The sequence below is a fragment of the Schistocerca serialis genome, chromosome 1 (genome assembly GCF_023864345.2).
Source record: "Schistocerca serialis cubense isolate TAMUIC-IGC-003099 chromosome 1, iqSchSeri2.2, whole genome shotgun sequence".
Classification (NCBI taxonomy): Eukaryota; Metazoa; Arthropoda; class Insecta; order Orthoptera; family Acrididae; genus Schistocerca; species Schistocerca serialis.
The window spans coordinates 116,296,971-116,314,256 of record NC_064638.1 but is presented as its reverse complement, the minus strand read 5'-3'; the positions used below and the strand labels follow the sequence as shown (position 1 = coordinate 116,314,256).

Below are 17,286 nucleotides of genomic sequence, written 5' to 3'. Positions count from 1 at the left end.
TACCATCATTTTGCTGTACAACATTGATCCTGCTTCAGATCTGAATCCATTTTTAAATTTTTAAATACTACTTCTTTACCTCATTATTTCCTGGATCTTTCTCTCTCACAAAACACACTATTTTCTACTCCCTTATCACTCATCTTTAAAATAATAAATGAACATAAACATAGACAACTTTAACTTCCTGCATCTGGTACTATTGACACCAACCATAAGGTCTTACATCATTTTCACTGATAGTATGATCAAGGGTATTCACAGAAATTTACACAAGAGTGGATAAGTTTCTAAAAGTTCCATTTTTTTATGGAGCCACAAAGTTGAGTTTGAGAACATGTTGTGCCCCATGAAATAAACTAGACAGGAAGTACACAAAGCTTGTGAGACATTCAACTGCTTTATTTCTTCGTTGATTGTCCTTGATGTTGACATACTGCATTGTTATACTGGCTGAAAAATTGGGGGTGGAAGTTCAACACTTACTACTGTAAATGATGCAGCTGACAGTTGCACAGTAGTGTTTCACAGTTTTTTACTTTCACCGTTCACAACCCCTCAATATTGCACAGTTAACATGGCCAGTTCACTATTGGTTAACTCATTAATAGTTTGCAGGCAAACATCAGCATACTGCTACAGTAGTTTACCATTGAACATCTATGAGCAGTAAAAACCTTACCACACAGTTCTTGCAGAATTATACGGTATGTGTAACACTATTGAACAGACACTATCATCGTTTTAACACACACCCTATTCGTGTTACACTTATTTCATGGTTAAGTTGATGCATTGTTGTTGATCTAACCAATACAGGTTTCTTGTCTGAAAACTGGCCGTGGACTGACTGTCTCAGGACCAAAAAATTGGGTCTTTATACATTCTCACAATAATAGGTACTGGAACTATACATTTTTTGATGTTTAATTTATAGAAATTATAATTAAAACATAACTCATTCAACTAACTGAATTTATAGAAAAATTCCTCCTTTTAAACAGTTACTTCCACCACAAAGGTTAGACTGAATTATTTGTTTAAATAATGAAATCAGCAGATATAGTTATACAAACAATACTTTTGACAAACTTGGTAATTATTTTGGAGTTAATTAAGGGCTGGCTTTGCTAATATATTTTTAAATAGAGCCAAATAAATACTTTAAGAATCCTAGTGGCTCTTCTTCCAATTGTCTATAATTAGTACAGAATTTATATTTGTTTATAAGTCAACAATAGAATTTAAGTCACAAACAATTACTCATTTAACCCTATAACAAAAGATACTAACTAGGAATATGTAAAATAATCAGAAAATTAATTACATACATAAAATTAAATACAAAACTAGACCTGGTGGTATATTCTTTAAGACTGAGGGCTACCTTTCTCTTTTATGAAAATGCATATTGTACTCACGTATGTTAATGGTAATTAGTCAAAAATGAAAAAATGAATTTAAGGAGGCAGATGGCAATACGAGAGAGGAAGTGAAGAGACCCTGCCAGCTTTGTCACAAGCTTATTGTATCTCAAAAGCCTGACTGTTATCCAGTCAGTAGATTACTGCTATATCTTAAACTACATCTTTCTTATTATTCATACGAATATAGATGTAGAAATCCTTGGAAAACAAACATCAAATTGATTGGTACAACCAACTTTTAATAGCCTAGGACATGAGGACAATGGTCTTTGCCTCCATTGGTTTTGTACGTAATTGTGAGAAGCATGCAATTTAAGAAGGTCCTAACACCTTTACATCATTGATATTTCATTATTTTTTCCTCTCATTGCATGCATGCATTTGTATTTTTCTGTATTTGGGTCCACAGATAAAGTATATTTGAAATACGTCTACAGCAGAGCACGACGATGTTCATCATACTGTGCTATAATTGCTGTACTGTGTGAAATTGAATGAAATCTCAGCTGGTCTTGAAGGATCAAATAAAAACATACAGTTGACACTATGGACAGGTATCTGGCATGTATAATACAGTCTTGTTTATACTGTGTTAGGTGCTGCAACTGTCCCTTTCTGTAGCTTATTACAGCTGTACAAGGAAGTGAGAGAGAAATATCAGGTACTTTATTTCTATTAAAGATACACAAGCAATGTGGTTTCTACTAAAGCCACTGTGTTATCCATTGCTTGCAGTTGAACAGAATCAGAGACAAGCTCTTTTAAATATGAGTCAGAATTTTGAAATCAATAAAAAGCCTATGCAGGTTCTAGGAGGAGGTAACACCTCCTTATTCCCCCCCACCTGGGGCCATCAAGAGGGTAGTATGCTCATAAATAACAGTCCCTCACTTTAATATTTGCATTTCAATCTGTGTTAAGGTTTCATGCCACTGTATTGTATTAAACTGGGGACCTAGAAATGGCGGGTAGGCTTCGTCCCACCATAGCCCTCAGTGGTTCACAACCTCACAACAGGACAACAGGCCACAGCAATCCACCCACCCACTGCCACCCCACACCAAACCAAGGGTTATTGTGCTGTTTGGCCCCATGTGGACGCCCACAGCAATGTCTCACACCAGACAAGTGTAATGCCAAATGTTTGCATGGAAGAATGATTATGGTGTACGCAGACATTGCAATGGTGTTTGCACAGCAATCGCTGACGAAATGTAACTGACACAAAATAAGGGGAACCAGTCCGCATTCGCTGAGCTAGGTGGAAAACTGCTTTAAATACCATCCACAGGCTGACTGGCACACTGGACCTCGACACTAATCCACCACGTGGATTTGTGCGAGGACCGGCATGCCTTCCCTCTCAGGAAGCAGCGCATTAGACTGTATGGCTAACTGGGCGGTATTTGACATTTGTATAAGCCATCATATTGATGACTCCACACAAAAAAATCTAAATAAATAAATAAATAAAATAAACCATTGATACTATGTATTTCACAGTCATGTTTAAGTCTTAACAGTCTTAAGGGTTAGGTTCTTTTTGCAGTAGCCAACAGCCTTGCCACAGTGGTAACACTGGTTCCCATCAGATCACCGAATTGAAGTGCTGTCGGGCTGGGCTAGCACTTGGATGGGTGACCATCTGGTCTGTTGAGTGCCGTTGGGAAGTGGGATGCACTCAGCCCTTGTGAGGCAAACTGAGGAGTTACTTGATTGAGAAGTTATGGCTCCAGTCTCATAATGACCGGGAGAGCGGTGAGCTGACCACATACCGCTCCATATCAGCATCCAGTGACGCCTGTGGACTGAGGATGACACGGTGGCTGGTCGGTACCATTGAGCCTTCCAAAGCCTGTTCGGACAGAGTTTAGTTTAGTTTTAGTTTAGTTCTTTTTATAGAGACTGTTCCGTGGCGGCGGATTTCCCAATCGATTCTTGATCGTTCGGCCTCCAAGTGCTGTTTCTTTCGCTGTTGCGGGGCGCCTCCTGGAGGCGGGTGGCGCTATCTCTGTCCGGTGGTGTGTGTGCGGGCAGTCAAGTTTGGGCGTGAGCAGCGCGAGCATTGCCCTTTGCGTCGGATGGTGCGTCCCTCCACGCTGTCGTTGGCTGGGGCTGGTGTTACTTGCTGCTCCCCGGGTCGGTGGTTGGAGTCGTTGCCTGATTACCAGCTTTCCTGCCCTGTCTGACTGCGCCTTGCTGAGGTCTGGGTGACAATACTCGTGCTGGATCATCATTCTTGCGGCGATTTCCCTGGACCACGCCTTGGCAGGAGCTTGTGGCTGTGCTGCTACCAGATATAGTTTACAGGGGAGTACTTTTCTGTCCTTGGAAGTTTGGTGCTGTTTGTGTGTTTCAGCATGCTATGGCTAAGAAGATTATCTTTGTTGTTATGATTGTGTCGGAAACATGGGTAAACCCCAGTTTTCGTGTTTCTCGGCATTCTGTGGGGTGATGTACCTTACTTAGTGTGTTTTTCTTGGTGTTCTATTGTGCCGTTGCAGAACTTTGTTTAACCTTCTCCCTCATTACTCTTCTGCAGAGTGCCTTTGGATCCTGTGGCCTGTAATTTCTCTTGTGCTAAGTTCTGGGGTTTTGGGGGATAATTGATAAACTTTTATTTTGGAATTTATGGGATTCTGTGTGTTTGTCTGGGGTTTTTGCTGGCCTGTGCCGATACGATTTCCCGTTTCCTCACCCGGGCATCAAACGTAAAGTTTATGGAGAGTGAATTTTGGTAGTTTTTTTTTTTGTCCTTTTTTTTTTTTTTTTTTTCTGCCGTTTCTGTCCTATGCTTCAAGTTGGTTCACACACTCCGCTTGGTAATGACAGCTGCGCACCTATGAGATTGCATAATGTTTTGAACTATTGTAAGCTGGCGGTTGTCGCTGTGTGTGTTAAATTTTAACTTGTATTTGAGTTTTGGTGCAATTGCAATTGTATTTTGTTAACTGAGCTAATTTTATCTTGCCTACTGCTGCAATGTCAGAAATGTTAAAATCTAGCCTTGGGCTCCTTGTCAATTTTTATGTTGATAACTGATGCAGCATCTTTTACGTTTTGGGAAAATTTTATCTTGGCAAATCCTTGGGGTTAAATTGTGCAACTTATGTCTATGATCTATGGAAATGTTGGGGTGGACTGCACTTTCTCATTAGGCCTATCACTCATTGTTTTACTAAAGCCATTGAGGGACATTTGTTGAAAGGTTTTTTTTTTTTTTATAATCATAAATTTAACCTTACCTGTGAAGCCATATTTGTGGAGAGTTGTTATTTAAATTTCATTGTCTTCCCAGATTACCCTTTGCTACTGTATTAAAAGTGTTTGTTGTTTTGATTAATCGCAGCTGCTTGCCTTAAAGAACTAAAGCTGATTTTGAAAGATTGAGAATTAGTGTAACTGTTCACTCCAATAAAGCCACCATGTTAAGAGAAAAATTTTGGCATTACCATTTGTTTCCCCCTTGTTCGCCTTCCACAGCTCAAAGCTAAGTGGAAATTGTCCTCACCAAAGGGGCAAGGCACTGAAATTTTCTGACATGGATTTTATCTTGGTGGTAGTGCTGCTTCTCTTCATTTTATGGTTTCCTACTATTATTTGATTGTGTATCAAGTGTTTAAATTAACACAACATTATGGTATTTAACTTGAAATCTTTCCACATTTACTGACACAATTCATGTTATGATGGTCAGCTTGCATTGAATAATTTACACAGTATATTTATTATCAACCTATCCATGGATAGGTTGAAGTTAGATATAGTGGGAATTAGTGAAGTTCGGTGGCAGGAGGAACAAGACTTCTGGTCAGGTGACTACAGGGTTATAAACACAAAATCAAATAGGGGGAATGCAGGAGTAGGTTTAATAATGAATAGGAAAATAGGAATGCGGGTAAGCTACTACAAACAGCATAGTGAACGCATTATTGTGGCCAAGATAGATACGAAGCCCACACCTACTACAGTAGTACAAGTTTATATGCCAACTAGCTCTGCAGATGACGAAGAAATTGAAGAAATGTATGATGAAATAAAAGAAATTATTCAGATTGTGAAGGGAGACGAAAATTTAATAGTCATGGGTGACTGGAATTCGAGTGTAGGAAAAGGGAGAGAAGGAAACATAGTAGGTGAATATGGATTGGGGGACAGAAATGAAAGAGGAAGCCGCCTGGTAGAATTTTGCACAGAGCACAACATAATCATAACTAACACTTGGTTTAAGAATCATGAAAGAAGGTTGTATACATGGAAGAACCCTGGAGATACTAAAAGGTATCAGATAGATTATATAATGGTAAGACAGAGATTTAGGAACCAGGTTTTAAATTGTAAGACATTTCCAGGGGCAGATGTGGACTCTGACCACAATCTATTGGTTATGACCTGTAGATTAAAACTGAAGAAACTGCAAAAAGGTGGGAATTTAAGGAGATGGGACCTGGATAAACTAAAAGAACCAGAGGTTGTACAGAGATTCAGGGAGAGCATAAGGGAGCAATTGACAGGAATGGGGGAAATAAATACAGTAGAAGAAGAATGGGTAGCTTTGAGGGATGAAGTAGTGAAGGCAGCAGAGGATCAAGTAGGTAAAAAGACGAGGGCTAGTAGAAATCCTTGGGTAACAGAAGAAATATTGAATTTAATTGATGAAAGGAGAAAATATAAAAATGCAGTAAGTGAAACAGGCAAAAAGGAATACAAACGTCTCAAAAATGAGATCGACAGGAAGTGCAAAATGGCTAAGCAGGGATGGCTAGAGGACAAATGTAAGGATGTAGAGGCCTATCTCACTAGGGGTAAGATAGATACCGCCTACAGGAAAATTAAAGAGACCTTTGGAGATAAGAGAACGACTTGTATGAATATCAAGAGCTCAGATGGAAACCCAGTGCTAAGCAAAGAAGGGAAAGCAGAAAGGTGGAAGGAGTATATAGAGGTTCTATACAAGGGCGATGTACTTGAGGACAATATTATGGAAATGGAAGAGGATGTAGATGAAGATGAAATGGGAGATACGATACTGCGTGAAGAGTTTGACAGAGCACTGAAAGACCTGAGTGGAAACAAGGCCCCCGGAGTAGACAATATTCCATTGGAACTACTGACAGCCGTGGGAGAGCCAGTCCTGACAAAACTCTACCATCTGGTGAGCAAGATGTATGAAACAGGCGAAATACCCTCAGACTTCAAGAAGAATATAATAATTCCAATCCCAAAGAAAGCAGGTGTTGACAGATGTGAAAATTACCGAACTATCAGCTTAATAAGTCACAGCTGCAAAATACTAACACGAATTCTTTACAGACAAATGGAAAAACTAGTAGAAGCCAACCTCGGGGAAGATCAGTTTGGATTCCGTAGAAACACTGGAACACGTGAGGCAATACTGACCTTACGACTTATCTTAGAAGAAAGATTAAGGAAAGGCAAACCTACGTTTCTAGCATTTGTAGACTTAGAGAAAGCTTTTGACAATGTTGACTGGAATACTCTCTTTCAAATTCTAAAGGTGGCAGGGGTAAAATACAGGGAGCGAAAGGCTATTTACAATTTGTACAGAAACCAGATGGCAGTTATAAGAGTCGAGGGACATGAAAGGGAAGCAGTGGTTGGGAAGGGAGTAAGACAGGGTTGTAGCCTCTCCCCGATGTTGTTCAATCTGTATATTGAGCAAGCAGTAAAGGAAACAAAAGAAAAATTCGGAGTAGGTATTAAAATTCATGGAGAAGAAATAAAAACTTTGAGGTTCGCCGATGACATTGTAATTCTGTCAGAGACAGCAAAGGACTTGGAAGAGCAGTTGAATGGAATGGACAGTGTCTTGAAAGGAGGATATAAGATGAACATCAACAAAAGCAAAACAAGGATAATGGAATGTAGTCTAATTAAGTCGGGTGATGCTGAGGGAATTAGATTAGGAAATGACGCACTTAAAGTAGTAAAGGAGTTTTGCTATTTGGGGAGCAAAATAACTGATGATGGTCGAAGTAGAGAGGATATAAAATGTAGACTGGCAATGGCAAGGAAAGCGTTTCTGAAGAGGAGAAATTTGTTAACATCCAGTATTGATTTAAGTGTCAGGAAGTCATTTCTGAAAGTATTCGTATGGAGTGTAGCCATGTATGGAAGTGAAACATGGACGATAAATAGTTTAGACAAGAAGAGAATATAAGCTTTCGAAATGTGGTGCTACAGAAGAATGCTGAAGATTAGATGGGTAGATTATGTAACTAATGAGGAAGTATTGAATAGGATTGGGGAGAAGAGAAGTTTGTGGCACAACTTGACCAGAAGAAGGGATCGGTTGGTAGGGCATGTTCTGAGGCATCAAGGGATCACCAATTTAGTATTGGAGGGCAGCGTGGAGGGTAAAAATCGTAGAGGGAGACCACGAGATGAATACACTAAGCAGATTCAGAAGGATGTAGGTTGCAGTAGGTACTGGGAGATGAAAAAGCTTGCACAGGATAGAGTAGCATGGAGAGCTGCATCAAACCAGTCTCAGGACTGAAGACCACAACAACACAACATATTTATTATAGGATAGCAGCTCACCTTCACTGTGATTGTTTTTACAAAGTGGCAACATATCAACTATACACTTTCACTGTTGAGTTTTCATTAACACATAACATGAAATTGATTTTTCTTACTCAGTCACTTAGTGGATGTTCAGTATGTATAACTGGCTGAACATAGCAACTGTAATTTTTGATAACTGACAGCTGTACAGAGATCTTCTCACTGTAACAACTTAATACAGACTACATAATGATTACAAGATGAACGTTTTTCTTACTAGACCTGGATTCAGAATGGGATTTTCAGTCTGCAGCGGAGTGTGCGCTGATATGAAACTTCCTGACAGATTAAAACTTAGACCTGGATTGCCTTTAGCATTATACATCACTCCCATTTACAGAAGTGAGAGAGAATAAAAATAAAAAAATTGGTGTTACATATTAATTATTAACACAAAAGGTAAAATAATTACAGTATGCAAAATTATAATTGACAAAAGTCAGTTTACATATGACCTATGTTACAGAACAAAGCCAAAATTTGTGCTCCCACAGGGATTCACAAAGTTCTTAAAAATGAAATTTTTCAAATCTAATAATTAGCAAACTTAATAAATAAATAAAATTGAGGTTTATTGTCTCATAACAATCAAATTCAAGTCATTGACTTAATGTACAGGAGACTCATCAAAACACAAAAGTTGGTTTACAATTTTTCTTAGAATATGATTTAATATAATATAACATACTGGATATGTAACAACTAATAATTTTTCTTATAAAGTACCAAACTTTTAAAAATTAACAATTCTAAGTACTTGCTCTCTCCTGTTCAAATTTTCAGATTGTTCTTCATGAATTCTTCTACTGAGTAGTAATATTTCTGCACTAGTTTCTCATAAAAGGCTTTTTTAAGTGTTTCTAAGTTTCACTGAGCAATTATTTTCCTTTCACTTTGTTATAAATTTTCATACCCATAAACTGAGGTATTTGAGAATAAAGTTTTAAACGGTGGGCAGGCAGTATAAAATTATTTTGATTTTTTGTGTTGTAATCATGTTGAAAATTATTTGCTACAAATACATCAGGGTTACTTTAAACTAGAATAATCAGCCCATAGATGTAAAGTGAGGGAGCACTTAATATATTTGGATTTTTAGGAGTAAGCAACATGATTTTCTTCACCCTGCACTGTTCATATTTCTAAATGGTTATCTGAAGTTTTAGTATTCGACACATATGGTCTGAGTTACCCCAAAATACAATTCTGTATCTTATTACTGATTCAAATTAGCTGCGATATACTGCTTTTCTTATGTCCATACTGGTAGCATTATACAATATCCCCTCTGCAAATGCTAGGCTATTTGATTTACTAGCAAGGTACAGTATATGTGAGCCCCAAGACACACCTGTATTCAGTCACATTCCTATGAATTTTGCACAGTTAGCTTCATGCAAATCCTGGTTTTAGTGGTTGATTTGAATTTAATTTCATTTTGCATGTTTTGTTTCAAGCTGCATTAACTGAGTCTCATCCATGTTTAATTTTAACTTGTTTAAATCAAACCAGGTATCTAATTTTTCTAAAGTATTTAATACAGTTTGAGGAATTTGGTCAGTACTGGTACTTTCAATGATTACACTGTGTCATCTGAAAATAAAACTGAGTGACACTCGATGTTATGTGTTAGATCATTTATGTAAAACAGGAACGGGATGGGGCCTAAAACAGAAGTTCCTCACCCTGATGATATAATCACTCTTTGTCTTCAGTTGGATAGGTAGGACTTAAACAGCTGTAATACAGTGCCCTTAATTCCATATTTCTCCAGTTTACAAAGTAGCAAGAAGGGTTTCCAGCTATCAAAGGCCTTTGGTAGGTCACAAAAAATTCCTGTGGCATGCAATGAGTTGTCAAGAGAAGAACTAATTTTATCCACAAACCTTTTCGAATTTTTTTCATAGTGACTGGGCGATAGTTTTCCATGTGTTCTGTTGTGCCTTTTTGAATATTGGTTGTATAGTTAAGTGTGTCTGAAAAATAACCTTCTTGAAGGGACTGGTTAACTACTGTTGATAGATGCTGAGCAGTTATTTTAGAGACTGTTTTTAACACTTTTGTAGGTATCCCACCCCATCCTGATTATGTTTTACTTTTTAGTGATAGTAGTTTTGCAAAATGTACTGAATAGTCCACCTTCAAACTGCTCAGTGTTAAAGAAATTTACCTTATCAGGGTAGTTTTCTACATTGATGTTTGATTTGTTTATGTTTATACAGAATTCACTAAATAATTCTGAAATATGAGCAGTTTTGTCCTCTATCTTGATTTCAGAAATATCATGGCCTCTAGCTGTGACATTTTTTTTCAGATTTGATCACCAACCACGATGCCTTTGATTTGTTTTCCCTATCCAAAAAAATCTATTGTTTACCAGTTCTTTTGCTGCATTTACAACTTTTAAAAAAATATTTTTGTAATTTTTTTACATGGGTAACAAAATCACAACTCTTGTTACATTTTAGTTCCCTATGTAGCCGTCTATTTCTTGCACTAGGGATTTTTTATTCCTTCAGTAGTCCTCTTTATGGAAAGTTTCATTAAAAATGTATAGGAAGTTTTTCAAGAAAGTAGCAAAATTTTCAATTTAGCTGAAAATTCAAAACACTGTTCAAAATGATGAATGAAAATAACATCATAATCCCTACTGAATTTCTTGGACAAAACTGAGCTGTGTTGGGAACTAATTACTAGAAAAATAAGTTACATCTTGGAAAGTAACAAAGTGGAAAAAACTATGAACAATTAATTGTACATAAGAGAGAAACATAAACCTCATAGTAACTAACAAAACATGTAAAAACCACCCATACAATACAGGGTATTTCAAAAAGGACTTTACAACTTTAAAAATTCATATAAATTTATTGAAAGAAGATGTAGAGCTATGTTTAGTGTTATTTTGTAGGGGAACACATCAAGTTTTTTTTTACCTTAAACTAAAGATGTTGTATGTGGCTTCCATTGGTTCTCCTGCACACATCCCATCGGAAGTTGATTTCTTCCCAAACTTGTTGCAGCATTGCAGGCATAACTTGCTCAGTGGCAGCATAAATTCTTGCTCCAAGTTCAGGTAGGGGATCCAGCACAGGAAGCACAAAACAATATCCATGATGAATCCCCATAAAAAATATCAAGTGTTGTCAGTTCTGGGGAACATGGGGGCCATGAAATTGGTGCATCATGGCCAATCCATTGATCTGGAAAGTGGTCACTGAGAAAATCCCAGACATCAGTCAGTCAGTGGGGTGGTGCACCATCTCACATGCATTAAGAATTTCATCCTTGGTCATCCTCATGGATCTGTAGCATCAAAAATTGTTGATCATATCCAGGTACACTGTCCTGTTAATCGTTCTCTCATGGAAAAAAGGGGCCATACACTTTGTTCTTGTTTAGTGCATAAAAAATGTTCAGTTTAGGTTTATCATGAACATGTTGCACTGATTGATGTGGATTTTCGCTACCTCAACCTTGCCATTTAAGTGAAGAGTCGACTCATCAGAAAAGATGATTTTGTCCAAGAAATGTTCACTCTTGTGTAATAAATTTAACACATCTGTGCAGAAGTTCTTGTGAGCAATTTTATCACTGTCTTTTATTGCATGTACGGTCATCAGTCTGTACAGTTTCAAATGCAAATGGTTTCTCGACACATACAGTCATATGTGGGATTTGCAGTTTACAAGATGCACACCTGGTCAATTTTGTAGGGCTGTTGACAAAACATTGTTCACTCGCTCAATGACATCATCAGATGTGCTTGGATGATCTGATGTTTCCCATGTCTTACTGAGCACCCTGTTTCTACAAAACATTTATGTCACTTGTAAATTGTAGGCCTACTAAGAGGATCTTTAGCGTACTTGGTATGGAAATTCTGCTGAACTGTTGTTGTTGAGTTCAATTCTTCAAACCAAAACACACAACTAGTACACTCGAGTGCAGGGGAGGCAGACATCTTTAACGAAATTGCCCCTAGCACTCCATGCAGTGTGATTTGGCATTATCAAACTCTAAGAGACAAAACTTGATGTATTTCCTAAAAATTGACACTACAATCACCTCTTTAGGTACTATGAAATAATTTATGTGAATTTTCAAAGATGTAAAGTCCTTTTTTGAAACACCCTGTACTTATGCACAAAATCATCAACCCTTAAGATCAAGAGAAGGGTAGAAATAACGGTAGAAGAAAATGTCTGAAAGACTGACATGATAATTGAAGAACAATGCAGCACAGAAAAATGAAAATGAGAAACAGTGCTGTGTGGCTCAGAGCCCTGTGTTCGCCAAGCTCAGTTCTAATGTAATCCTACAGGTATGTGACTGCTCTGTGGTTCATACATAACAGTCTGGCAGAGGGTTTTGTTGTAACATCTTCCGAATATTTCTCTATGGTCCTACTCTCCAACCATGTGCAGGAAAAATGAACATTAAATCTTTCGGTGCAAGTTATAATTTCCCTTATTGTATTATGATGATCATTGCTCCCTATGTATGTTGGAATCAACAAAATCTTTTTGCATTAGAAGTCAAAAGTTGGTGATTGAAATTTCATGAAAGGATCTCACCATCTTTGTCTTAATAATTGCAATCCCATCTCGCATATCATATCTGTAACAATCTGTCCACAATTTCAGTAAGCCAAAACCAGCTGCCTTATTTGAACTTTTTAGATGTCTTTTATCAATCTTATATGGTGAGGATCAGTATTCTGGCATGGGATAGGCAAGTGTAGTGTAGGCAGTCTGTTTAGCAGGTTTGTTGCATCTTCTAATGGTTCTGCCAATAAGATGCAGCCTTCAGTTCACTAACCCCACAACATTGTCTATATGACCATTCCAGTTTAAACTGTTCGCAATTTTAATCCCTAGGCATTAAGTTGAACTTAGAGCCTTTATATATGGGCAATTTATCATTTAACCAAAATTTAATGGATTCCTTTTAGTTCTCATGGTTGACCTCACACTTTTCATAATTTAGAGTAAATTGCCACTTTTTGCACCCTCCCTTGACTAAATTATTTTGCAATTGGTTTTGATCTTCTGATGACTTTTTGTCCCTACAAAATAGTGGACAGCAGCAATATCTGCAAACAGTCTAAGAAGGCTGTTCTGATTGTCACCTAAATTGTTTACATAGATTAATAACAGTGAAGACCCTTTAACATTTCCTACGGGAATGGCAGATATCACTTCTGCTTTACTCAATGCCTTTCTGTCAGTTACTATGAACTATGTGCAGTCTGATTGGAAGCCACTTGTGAGGAATGATGTCAAAAGCCTTCTGGAAATCTAGAAACTGGAATCACTTTTAAATCCCCTGTCAATAGCACTCATTATTTCATGCCAATAGGGAGCAAGTTGTGTTTGACAAGAACGATATCTTCTAAATCCATGTGGACTATGTGTCTGTAGACTGCTTTTTTCTTTTCAATGTAGCTGATAATGTTCAAAAACAGTATATGTTCAAAATCTTAAGCCACATCAGTGACATGGATCTATAATTCAGTGGATTACTCTTATTTCATTTCTTGAGTATTGCAACTTTCCAGTCTTTGGGTAGGGATGTTTCATTGAGTGAGGCATTGTATATTACTACTAAGTATAGAGCTATTATATCAGCAAACTCTGAAAGGAACCTAACTGGCATACAGTCTGGACTGGAAGCCTTGTTCTCATTAAGTAATTGAAGTTGCTTCACTGTACCAAGAATATCTACTTCTAAATTACTCATGTTGACAGCTGTTCTTGGTTCAAATTCTTGAATATTTACTTCATCTTCCCTAGTGAAGAAATTTTGGAAAACTGTGTCCGACAATTCTGCTTTAGTGACACAGTCATCAGTAATATTACAACTGCTGTCATACAGTGAAGAATTGTGTCTTGTTGCTATTGTACAAGCAAAATCTCTTTAAATTTTCTGCTGGATTTCGAGACAGAGTTTCATTGTGGAAACTTAGAAGGTGTATGTCTCTGAAGTTTTTAGTTTTTATGTGAAAACCCTTAAAGCTTTTTAAATAAAACAAACTTTACTAACATTCTTTTTCTCAGAGCCACAACCTCAACTCTGCTTACACTGCTTCATCACTATTGAAATGAAGTCATCCAAGGTGTTCTTTAAGTTGTTGAAACATAGGAAAATTGGGTGGGGTTAAGTCAGGACTGTATGGAGGATGATCAACAACAGTGAACCCAAGGTGTCGGATTGTTGCAGATGTCACTGTGCTCATGTGGTCTGGCATTGTTAGGCTGAAGGAAAGGGCAGTCCATGTGCGGAAAAACTCTTTGCATTCGAAACTCAATTACAACACACCGTTTCTCATGCACTGACATAGTTATGTTATACACTGCCCTATTACACACTACACTTTGGAGCCCTAGTGGCAGAGGGAAGCAAATATGTTGATAACAAAAATGAAGATCTAAAATATTAATAACATTTGTTTTATTTATAAAGCTTTAAGAAATTTCACACACAAATTTTGGGGGCACTACTTTTCTGAACACCCTCATATTAAAAACGTATATTACCCGCAAGATGAACATTATCAGTATATAATTTATACATCAGTAAATGAAGCCTCAAATCCAGAGGTGCATATTTTTTGCTGCAAGTGTGAAATGAAGGTCACACCTTATAAGTATCTGGTTGTACATTACATTAAATCACACAGAATATTACTTACCTTCAAATTTACCAAATTTTTTCCTTGTGCAAGTAAACTGCTAAATAACACACTTACGTACTTTATTGTCCATGACCAAGCCAACAATGACAAAGTGACTATGACAAAAATTAACTCACAAACACAGACCAAGCAGCCATTTACGTGTTTTTATATATATAATAATATAACAATTAGTCTCAGTTTTACATTATTGTTAAGATCAATACATCTAACTTTTCTTCTTTATATTCATGTCCTATTTCTCCAAGAAAAGTTTAATTGTTTCTTTTACCTTGAATTACCTCAATATATCTTACAAAATAGTATTTATACTGCTGAAAATTGAAATTTCATATGTTTCTTCTAATTTGAAAAGAAATTTATTTTATTTCTCTAATCTTGTGCTTCTACACTCAGTAACATAGATTCCTTACTTTTTATTACGTCCAGTTATGTATAATCTACTCTCCTTCAGGTAATTTCTGTTCATATGTTACTTATTCATTTATATGCCATTGAACACATGAAGTATCCAGTACCTGCATGTTTTTGCCTTATGTTATGAACATGCTCATTTAACTAAAGAAAGTACAAAATAAAGTAAAAAAACTCTTATTTACTTCTACAAATGATATTACATTACACAACACACATTAAAGTGCCAAAATAATTATGAGACAAACTTTTTAACTGTGAAACATTCAGATACAGTGTACTACATTATTCCAAGGTATTGCACATTAAAACAGCTACTGAGTCAGTTACATTTCAGAAATTCATTGGACCTGCAGTGGACCTGTCTTTGTGGATAGTAGTCTTTGTCTGCATGTTTTTCTCCTTTGATCCCTGATTGCCACATGCAATGTGGGATTTTATGTGCTGGTAATGCATATGAGTAAGTTGAATCGTATGATGATGTGGTTTTTCTCTTGTCATAACCAAAAACACTTTTTAGTGTTTTTGCTTCAGTTTTTGAAAGGCTCTGGTATTTCTTGTAGTGCAACAGACCCATAAGAGAATCAGCAAGCTTATCAAGTTATTTGGTTACTGTTAAAAATAGCACTAGCCTCACTACAGCACCTCTGTGAATGCTGTTCTTGGACACAGAATGAGTTAGGTGCTGTTTGCAAGCAGCTGGAAACTGCCAAGCAATTGCATGTTGCGGGAATGAGTGTGTTGAGAGGACTCCTGAGAGAAATGTAGCAGAGACACCGAAAAGGCTCCTTGTACAAGGTAACAGTGACTATAGAGAACTCAGGACACTATAACCACCCCAATAACCAATAAGCTCTGGATACTGTCTCCCACTGTAATTAAAACTGAACCAGTGAGACACACATAACCTGTTGAGTAGCATGCTTCGTGCTGTGTCAGAGGAAGGCAAGCTCAGAATGATAGAGGTCTAATAATCAGTGGTAGTTCAAAAGTATGGCAAATAATGTTCCCCCTATGGAAATGACAGCAAAGGATCACCTACACTATGTGTGACCTAGAGGCATCATACAATATGATGAAGAAGCTGTTCTGGCAGCTGTTGAGGGAACAATGAGCAACCAAGTGCAGATAGTGGTACATGTTGGAATAAATTATGCCTGTCATCTGGGCTCCAAGGTCATACTTGAGCTCTGGTTCTGAGCATAGTGAAAGGCTTGCACTAGTGTCTTTGAAGGTTTTGTGACAAGCTGTTTCTACCTCGTCCCACTAAGTCACATGTAGTTCCATGTATATTACTAACAGCTGCCATGCCAGTTTCTTTTTTATTCTGAAATAGGAAAAGTCTTTCTTCCTTAGTAGAGTCTCCTTGCATGCCATTTTTTTTTTTTTACCTTCTCAAGTACATAATTGGTCTGCTCTGTTTTGTTTTGTTCTGAGCTGGTGCCATTTATTCTCTACAAGATATCCATTTTGAATCGCAAATTATTGACGTATCACTGTGTCCTGTTATTCAGTAGAACTTCCAGTAGAACCATTCTATTAAGTAAAGACAAAGCATTTGGGTGTTAATTTGTTGCTGATGTAATCTATAGTACCATTTTGTTGTAGCTGATTTTATGTGGCACTTTTTACATTCGCTTATTCCACATGCCTGAGGATGCTCCCTTCCTGAAATTCATGTCACTTTTAGTTCAGTATCTTACTCTAACATATTTTACTTTTCACAGGTGGGGCCATGTCCCTAAGGGAGAAGCCAGTGCATTTCGCCGCACAGAGGTCTTCAATTTTATCAGAGACTGGGAAATAGAAAATAATCTTTCGAAAAGTGCTGATCAATGAAAAGGAAGTTGATCCATATTCTTTTCATTATTGACTCTCTAGAAAGTGTACAAACCATATGATGCTTGTACAGGAAAGTATAGAAAGAGAAAGATTTCTCCCTCATGTAAAGAGGTCATTATTTGTAATGAAGTACATAACACAAAATGAGATTTAGGAAGTGTGTTGTATATATTTGATTCCTATTTTTTATCCTATACATATACTAATTTCCATATTTACAATTTACTATATCCTAACAAAAAAAAGACTATGCATCTAATTTTTGGAATGTTAAAAACATATTTGATTGATTGTGATTGACTTTCTATCAATTAA

General features: G+C 37.0%; 1 protein-coding gene across 1 annotated transcript in view; it reads left to right on the top strand.

The window, feature by feature from the left end:
• LOC126446720 (glutaminase kidney isoform, mitochondrial-like) overlaps positions 1-16,968 on the top strand; it is a 205,042-nt gene extending 188,074 nt beyond the window's left edge. Inside the window, exon 12 of the mRNA XM_050090989.1 lies at positions 16,857-16,968. Coding sequence (XP_049946946.1) covers positions 16,857-16,968 — 112 coding nt within the window. The remainder of the gene's footprint in view (positions 1-16,856) is intronic.
• Positions 16,969-17,286: the final 318 nt, after the last annotated feature.